Below are 8,655 nucleotides of genomic sequence, written 5' to 3'. Positions count from 1 at the left end.
TTGCGCTTGCCCTTCTCCCCAGACTGAGCAGTCTGTGCCTGTCTGTGGTTATTCATCCCCACAAACATGCTACTTTAAAGACAGATGGGACACAACTGTGAGCAAGATGGAATACTTGCCATGAAAAAGGAGAAGGACAGTGTTGTGGGAGAGCCTGGCTTCACTGTTGCACCAGAAGTGGTTGAGGAAGAGAAAGAGTGAACTTGTGAATTGGAGCCTTAGAGATGTGTCTTCCTTCTGATTGAGCACAGTACATCTCTCTGGATCACTGTTGCTTTTGCATTAGGTGCAAATGTCAGTATGTTCCTGCTTACCAGGATTCATTTGAGATAAGGCAATCTAAAAAACATTAGTACCTCATAAATGTACAATCAAGTAAATTTATCTACTGGATGTGGAGGTAGAATTGCTAATAGCAGTCAGGGCCACCACTTCATCCATAGCCCTTGTTGCTTGTACAACTAGAAGACAATTTGGGATTCTGTCATGAAGAGGGATTCTACCTTCCACCACACAGGATGAACACCAAAGAAATCATTACTCAACCTTCCACTGTCTTAACTGTCCTCTGCTTTGGTGCCAGATGCTAATCCAATAGGCCGTGCTGCAGAGTTGGGCTTGGGCAGGGTAACTCTTGTGGTACTTCCTGATCTTACCTGGCTGAGAAGCAAGGGAAATAATTTGCCTCAGTCTGCATCATTTTCTCCTGATGGCAGAGAAGAATTTAAACACTTAAAACTGATCCAGTCTGGGATCTGTTCTGTCATTTTCAGTTGGTGCTTTCAGTACAATGTGGACACAACTCTCCCCACGCCTTCATTATCTTTGTGAAACATCTAGTGTGAAGTGAAAAAAATTTCTTATTCCACTTTAAAGACCACAGTTGATGTTTGTGGTTTTAGTTGGACAGGTGAACTACCCAAAGGTTGCAGACAATTCCTCCTTTGATGAGGACAGCAGTGATGCCCTCTCCCCAGAGCAGCCAGCCAGCCACGAGTCGCAGGGGTCTGTCCCATCGCCGATGGATTCCCGGATTTGTGAGCCTCTCCCTAGCACCACTGGCACATCACTAGCTCAGGTGAGAATGTGGTGGCCTCCTGCAGTGTCCTGGAGCTTCACAGCTACTGCTGATTTGTGGCAGAGGATCCTAAAAAGTGAGACCAAGAGATCCTTAAAAGGTATAGTCTGTGAGGTTTCACGAGGGTTCTTAGCTCTGTGTGGTGTTGGTGAAGTCCTCTGGTTATTCAGAAGCCCCTGTAGTGGTGCTGTGTGGGGAAGGGGGATGATCATTACTTGGTGACACAGCCTGTGTGCAGCTGGTCCTGGCAGGCAAAGCTGGGACCTACAGGTTGGGCTTTTGGTTCCTTTTGTGCCCTAAGGAGTCGTGCTGCTTCTCGGGGACGATTGAAGCAGTGGGTTAAAGTAGTAATGACTTGAAACCTGTGCTGCCTCCCCACGAGTAGACACTTCCTGCACTCTCCTGAACTGCTCCCCTCCTCATTTGTGTATTCATGGTGCCTTTTTCTGTCCCTGCAGGGTACATCCCAGCTGCAGATTAGCGCAGACTCCAGTGAAACACTTTTCCTGCCTGAACAGCCACCCCCACCCCTGCCACCACCACCTCTTCTGCCCCCGAGTCTTACCAATGGAGCAGCTCTTACTGCTGCCAAGCCCCCACCAACACTCATTAAGGTACTGTTTTGGCTGATTTCTTCATTGCTGTGGTCTGAAGGAAGATAAGATGGTTATTCTGAAGGAGGTTTGGAGTTAGAAGTATTGTGTTAACAGATGCAAAGGAAGGAAAGCTTATTTCTCAATAGGGTCTTCCTCTGACTCTAGCTGTAATATATTTAATAGGTTTTTATGTTCCATGATGTCCTCACCTTCTGTAAAATGGATCCTGAATGCAAAATGTTTTGAAACAGTCTCTGTCATCTGTAATTAGTCAGTGAATCTGCACTGGATGAGCAAGGGATCTGGTGTGCTGGGAAAGGTGACCTGCACTAGGGTGCAGTGCAAGCTACTGTGGCTGCTGGCACTGTACCATTGCCTGAGTTAGAGAAGCATGGGAAGACCCTGAGGTCAAATCTGGAGAATTTTGAAATGAAAATCCCAGTGTGCCTTCTAGTTTACATGGGGTGTTATGTTATTTCAGTGTTTTCATTCTTACATGCTTCCTCCTTTTCTTCTGAATAGCAAAGCCAACCCAAGTCTGCTAGTGAGAAGTCTCAGCGCAGTAAAAAAGCCAAGGAGTTGAAGCCGAAAGTCAAGAAGCTTAAATATCACCAGTATATTCCCCCGGACCAAAAGCAGGACAAGGGAGCTCCTCCCATGGATTCATCCTATGCCAAAATACTGCAGCAGCAGCAGCTCTTTCTCCAGCTTCAGATCCTCAACCAGCAGCAGCAGCACTACAACTATCAGACCATCTTGCCAGCCCCACCAAAGTATGGGTCCTAGACGGCAGCTCTCTCTGAGGAGCTCTTGCTCCCCCAGTGCTGTTACTGGAGACACTCTTCTGGGTGTGGGGAGTCACTGGGTGGGACACACTCCATCTCGTCAGGTTACAGCAGGCCTCCAGAGGGGCCTGTGGCAGACGAGTCAGACAACAGCAGCTGAAGGGAGTTGGTTGGCAGAGTAAGGGGCATTGATATAGTCAAAAGCATCCCTGTGCTTTAATGTCTGGGCTGGCACTAGCAACCCAGACGTTTCTGAACGTTTATGGTTGTTGACACTGAGGGCCTCTGGTGCCTTTCCACCTTGGTTTTGATGCCTGTGTTGTTTCTTCCCCCTCAGGCCTCCAGGAGAGCAGCAGAGTGGTGCCAGTGCCCCTGCTGTGCGCAATCTCTCTGCCACGGTCAGCAGCACATCCTCAGTCTCCTCTGCTTCCAGTGGGCTGATGCGACAAAACAGCAGTGCTGCAGTGGGCAAGCCTGGCCCTCTCCCTGCCAACCTAGATGAGATGAAGGTAAACGTCCCAGGAAGCTGCACAGCCCCTTTTCTGCCGTGGTCAGAGGGCAGTGCTGGCTGATGTTGCTGCCCCAGAGCAGTCCCTGTGGACTGACAGGAGCTAGTGACAGCAGCTGTATTGCTGCCCTGCAGTCTGAGGTGCAAGTTTGTTGGCCCCCAAGAGGGTCAGTTTAGTCCTTTGCCCCATAGCTCTGGTAGATGCTGATAAATGCTGCTTAGAGTGTAAGTTCTCTTAACATTGCCTTCTTTTTTGCCCTGTATCAGGTAGCAGAGCTGAAGCAAGAGCTGAAGCTGAGGGCCTTGCCTGTCTCGGGCACGAAGACGGACCTGATTGAGCGTCTCAGAGCTTACCAAGAGCAGAACGGTGCAGCTGGCCAAACAACCCCCACTCCCAAGCCCAGCACAGCAGCCGTCCTCCCAAAAGCTGCAGAAGTGGTGGTGGCCTTCCCGGCAGCCAGGCTGAGCACCGGGCCAGCCCTGGTCACCACTGGCATTGCACCAGCAGAAGTAGTTGTGGCCACGGTCACCGGCGGCGGCGTAATGAAGTTTGGCAGCACGGGCTCGACTCCTCCTGTCTCCCCAACTCCCTCTGAGCGCTCGCAAATGAGCACGGGGGACGAGAACTCGGCCACCGGAGACACTTTTGGAGAGATGGTGACTTCACCCCTGACCCAGCTCACCTTGCAGGCGTCTCCAGTGCAGTTCCTAGTGAAGGAGGAGAGCTCTAAGTCTGCCTCCTGCAGCGTAAATGCGGCACCCAGGTCGGAGCGGGGCAGTGCCGGTAACAGCAGAGATGCGGAAGCCAGAGACAAAGACCAGATGCTGCAGGAGAAGGACAAGCAGATCGAGGAGCTCACCCGCATGCTGAAGCAGAAGCAGCAGCTGGTTGAGATGCTTAGGCTGCAGCTGGAGCAGGAGAAGCGCTCTCAGCAGTCGCTACCGGCCCCGGTGGCTGCGGGAGAAGGAGTCGCCCTCGCCCCCAACCCGACAGCGTTTGGCACCCAGGTCAAGAGTGAAAACGGTTTCCCGAGCTGCCAGGCTGCAAAGCAATCCAGTGGCCAAACAGAGAGATTCAGCCCCGCGCCCACCGCCAGCCAAACGGACGCTCCGAGCCCCAGCCCCGTGCCAAAGCACCCCGTGATGGTGAAGCAGGAGGTGCCAGCCGCCGAAGCTGAGCCGCCGTGCCAGTCCCGCAGCCCGCGGCTATTCCTCGGCCAGCAGGGGAGCGCCCTGAGCGACCTCATCAAGGGCACCCCGCCCCCCACCCTCATCACAGACTCCACAGGGACCCACATCGTCCTCACCGTGACCAAGCCCAGCGCTGAGAGGCAGGGCCTCTCGCCCCACGGGAAAGGGAGCAGCTGCCCGGCCCCGCAGGTAGGCGAGGGTGGGCTCTCCCTGCCGCAGGGAGCTGGCTCCTCTCTCCCTCTGCCCACTCCTGCAGTTCAGGTGACCACAGGGTGACTTAAACACAGTGGAAGTTCGACGTGGTAAACCCTGAAACGGCCGAGAGGCTTTGCTGTGATGCAGAGCAGTGTGAGGGGTTCTGCAGCAGAACGACTGGGGTTTGGCAATGCTGAACCATGGGCAGCAGTGTGGGACTGACCGTGTGCGTCACGGGCCCTTCAGCGTTCTTCCAGACACAGGGTTCTGCCTTTTGTCAGGCCAGATCTCAGGCTCGGAGGCCAAGGGTTTGCTGCCGTGTTTCACTGGGTTTTGAAAGAGCAGCTATGCCTGTGGCAGTAAGAAAAGCAGAGTGTATTTCACCTCTTGCCCTTCACTGGGGAGATCGTAGTCAGAGTGATAGATAGGTCACCTTATCTACCGAGAACTGAAATCAGACCCTGGGAGCAGACATTATGCCTTTTAACTGCTCTCTGTTTAAATGCGTGTGGGTATTTCAGTGCTAACAGAGTCTCTCATCAGAGATAATCTACTATTCCCCCAGTGGCATGAGCTCAGCACTTAACAGAAGCATTCCGAGTGTTCCTTCCAGGAAGGGATAAATATGCCCAGGTTCATGGTGTAAGTCAAACCCCAGCACGTTCCCTGACATCAGAGAAGGTTTTCATTCTCTGCTGCTACATTTCTTGCACCTTCTGCAGCACAAGTGGCAGCGTCTGCCATCGGGGACAGGCAGTAAGCAGGTGACCTTTGCCGTGGAGCAGGTGAGGTACCAGGCAGCTGTCTAAATACCAGCATCCAGTGTCACCCTTGATAGCCCCATGGTATCTCACCTGAACTCCAGCTGCTATGCCAGAAGGTCCTGGGTCAGGTCTGCCAGCCCTCGAGAGGTCTCAGGGATTTAGACTGGTACTACCTCCTCTTTTAGGACTCTGAATCTCACCCCAATCTGATTTCTCCACTTGATGAAACAGAAGGATTGACTGAATTTCCTAAAGAATAAAGAGTAGGGGAAGACAAACTTCAGAAATCCTTTAAGAGACACAAGCTTTGCTCCATGGGGAGTGTGTGTGTGGAATGACTTCTCACGGATACCCTTTTCCTTCCAGAGAGTACAATCATCACCCGCTAAAACTTCCAGCCAAACGCCGTGTCAGCTCCCTGCAAACACCCCTCAGCAGCCCACACAGCAGCAGAAGCAGCAGCCCACCCAGCAGCAGCAGAAGCAGCAGCAGCAGCCCAGAGGACTAAACCAACCTGTCAGAAAGGTAGCTCACTGCCCGTTCACTTTTGCTCCTTGTTTTTCTCTGCCTGATTCTGGGGTTTGTGGCAGCAGTGAGAAGGGGGCATGTGTCCCCAGTCCTGGTCAGAGACCATCATCACAGCAAGTGGGGCCTCAGCAGCTTCTGCCACAGCTTGCATGCACGGAGTGGTTGGTTTTCAGCTCGAATGTGGCAGCAGAAGGGGGGCCTGGCATGGCCCCCCCATTCCCCTGCCTCCCGCTGAACTAGCTGCAGTGGAGAGCCCATCAGCCGTGAGGTTTTGGGAGTGCTCAGTGGCCATGAGGTCTTCCACTCTGGGCATGCTTGGAAGTGATGTGGAGGCTTTGCAGCAAAGAGTTGTGGACTAAACCCTGACAATTCACTAGCTTCTGCCCTTTGGCCCCACATCTGGACAGAGTGTTTTAGAGAAGCATTGTCTAGTGGATAAAAACGACGAGAGGCTGGAGCGGGCAGCCTGGGTGCACAGCACTGGCCCCAGTTCCTGAAGGAGTGCTGCTGGAATGACAAGGTGGCCCGTTGCAGGGAGAGAGGGTGGTGTGGGCAGTGTCTGCCACTGGAGGTGATGGATGAGCTCTAAGAGGGGCAAAAGGATGTGACCTTTTACTGATGAACTTGCAGTGATTTCCATTCCCATGCTGTCACGGTTTGGGGTCAGGGCCACCCCCAGAACTGTAACACATGGTCTCTGTTAAACACATACACCCTCCCCCCAAACAATGGAAAGAGCAGGGGAATAAGGGGGAGAGAGACTTATTGTTATTCCTGAGTCAGATCCTGGAAAAGATGAAGACAGGAGTGAGTAATCTCTAGTGCAGTCAGAGTGGGATGTCTGCTTTGCAAAGGGCCAGCACCTTGGTTTGCTTCGAGACCTCTGAGGAGATGCAGGATGTAAACCAAGGCACCTTTTCCATCTGACTCCCTTAGCCTCTGTGCTGTGGAGGCACCTGTAGTCACTCTCCTAATCCTTTTGCTTCCTTGTAGAGCCAGAAGCCAGGTGTGGAGGTGGTCATGGGGCAGCTGCCCCACACCATATTGTCTTTCTCAGCACCTCTAAACCCACAGCCCTTCTTCCCCAATAGCTTCCACAAATGGTCCCCAAAAATTGATGCTCCTGGCAAAGCTGGCCCACCCTGTGTGCCAGAAAAGTTCCCCTCCCAGCACATCCTGGTGGCCTGTACCACAGTGCCAGTCTCCAGCCCCTCTCAGGAAGAGAGCAGCCCCCAGGGCAGCTCTGCCAGCCGGGGCCCGGGGTCGCTCCTCTACCCACGGGTCGCAGAGCAGACGAGCAGCTTTTCTGGGAGAACAGGGTGGAGAAGAGCATCAGCAGGTGCAGGTGTTGGAACTGGCACCTGGGCACTGTCCAGAGCTCACTGCTCCAGGCATCCCCCACAACTGCAGCAGGGCAAGGGCCTGAGCCAGTCTTAGCTTGTCTTGCGGGCAGTTGTGTGCTGATTCATCTGGTGAAGCTGAGTCACCAGCACCACTTCCTGCAGCCCTTGGGGTTTTCTTTGGAGGTCTCTGGTGCTCTCCACCCACCACCCTCAGGCTGTGAAACTTGCGCTGGTGAGGCTCGATTGTGTCCCCAAAGCAGGCACTGCAGTGGATAAGATGCAGGTCGTGGATGTATTGTGTGGAGTAGGCTGAACACAGCAAGCGAAGCACCCTCTCTTTCCAGAGTGCTGGAGGAATCCCCCAGTTGGACAGGGGAGGCTCTCCCCATCCAGGAGCAGCCCGGTGGTGGTGTGTAGTGTGGTTGCAAAAGGTTTCTAGCTTGAGCTGGAGGGAAAGTCTGTCTTCTTCCCCAGCAGCCAGGACATAGTGCAGAGTACGTGGAAGAGGCTCGGCTGCTGGGAGCAGAGCAGCACAGACCTCTGAGCAGCACTCACCAAGAGGTGATGGTCTCTCAGAGCAGCTGTGAGGCAGGAGTTAATGTGCACTTTTCCCTGACCAGGCCTTCTGCTTTCATTCTAAACAGCCCTCGTCGCAGCCCAGCTCTCCTGCTGCCCCTTCCCCATCCCAGATGGACCTGGAGCAGCAACAGCACACATCACTTTTTGGAACTCCTCCACCTCCTCTCCCTGTTCCCTCGGTCCCAATGAAAGAGCCACCAGGCTATGAAGAGGCCATGAAGCAACAGCCAAAGGCCCAGGTGAGAGCAGTTCTTCTGCCTTGTTTCCTTGGAGAGCAGGTGAAAAGCTGCTGTTGTAAATCTGCTTAGACTCCTGATCTGGGCCAGTAATAAAGGAGACACAGCAGTGCCTTTGTAGCCAAATTCCTCTGGGGGCATTTGGGGCAGACCCTAAACCAGAGGTAGAGATCCCAAGCCCCTTGCTGCTCTTGCTGCCAGGTAACAGCCCCATCCCTGGGCAGTGGGAGGAGAGCCAGCACCCAGGGGTGTTGCTGGGGGTAGAAGCCCCCCTGATCAATGTGACCCTAACCCTGTGCTCTGTCCCCAGGAGAACGGCTGCTCCAGCCAGCAGATGGACGACCTGTTTGACATTCTCATTGAAAGTGGAGGTAAGGAGATGGAGCCAGCATCTCACGTGGCCGTTGGGTTTGAGCCTGAGGACTGTGGAGTACCAAGGGGAGAGTGTCGTGGCTCAGGTCGTTGCTTCTGTGTTTCTCTCCATGCCCTCAGCATTGGCAGGAGTCGTTGAGGCACCAAAGGAGATGCCAGTCAGGCTTTGGCACTGTACAGAGCTGCTCGGGGGCTCTGCTGCACCAGATGTGGGCACAGCTCCTCTGTGGTTCTGGGCAGAGCTTGAATTCCCTGGAGGTGACTGAAAATCCCATAGCAAGCCAAGCGCAGGCACAGGAGGAGTTCTGTTATCCCACGTGGTGGGCTCAGCCTGGGTGGGAGCAATTCTTCCAGGGTTTGGCCAAGCTCTTCCTCACCCTCTCCTGCCTGTTTCTCCCCTGTACAGAGATCTCTGCTGACTTCAAGGATCAGTCGTCCCCAGCTGGGAAGGACCCACCCGTGGCCCCAGCCTGCTCCCCG

The 8,655-nt window shown here is 53.9% G+C and overlaps 1 protein-coding gene across 1 annotated transcript in view; it reads left to right on the top strand.

Annotated features, from left to right (window-relative positions):
* Window positions 1–8,649, top strand: part of MKL1 (megakaryoblastic leukemia (translocation) 1) — a gene marked incomplete at its 3' end in the record, with an annotated part of 43,443 nt that extends 34,794 nt beyond the window's left edge. The window contains exons 6-14 of the mRNA XM_008945734.1: window positions 903–1,078; window positions 1,537–1,692; window positions 2,197–2,447; window positions 2,797–2,968; window positions 3,235–4,347; window positions 5,484–5,642; window positions 7,633–7,806; window positions 8,114–8,174; window positions 8,582–8,649. Of these exons, the coding sequence (XP_008943982.1) occupies window positions 903–1,078; window positions 1,537–1,692; window positions 2,197–2,447; window positions 2,797–2,968; window positions 3,235–4,347; window positions 5,484–5,642; window positions 7,633–7,806; window positions 8,114–8,174; window positions 8,582–8,649 (2,330 nt within the window). The remainder of the gene's footprint in view (window positions 1–902; window positions 1,079–1,536; window positions 1,693–2,196; window positions 2,448–2,796; window positions 2,969–3,234; window positions 4,348–5,483; window positions 5,643–7,632; window positions 7,807–8,113; window positions 8,175–8,581) is intronic.
* Between the last annotated feature and the right edge of the window lie 6 nt (window positions 8,650–8,655).

Source organism: Merops nubicus, unplaced genomic scaffold (genome assembly GCF_000691845.1).
Source record: "Merops nubicus isolate BGI_N331 unplaced genomic scaffold, ASM69184v1 scaffold28568, whole genome shotgun sequence".
Classification (NCBI taxonomy): Eukaryota; Metazoa; Chordata; class Aves; order Coraciiformes; family Meropidae; genus Merops; species Merops nubicus.
Note: the sequence above shows the minus strand (reverse complement) of the source record. Positions and strands in the feature narration are given on the sequence as shown.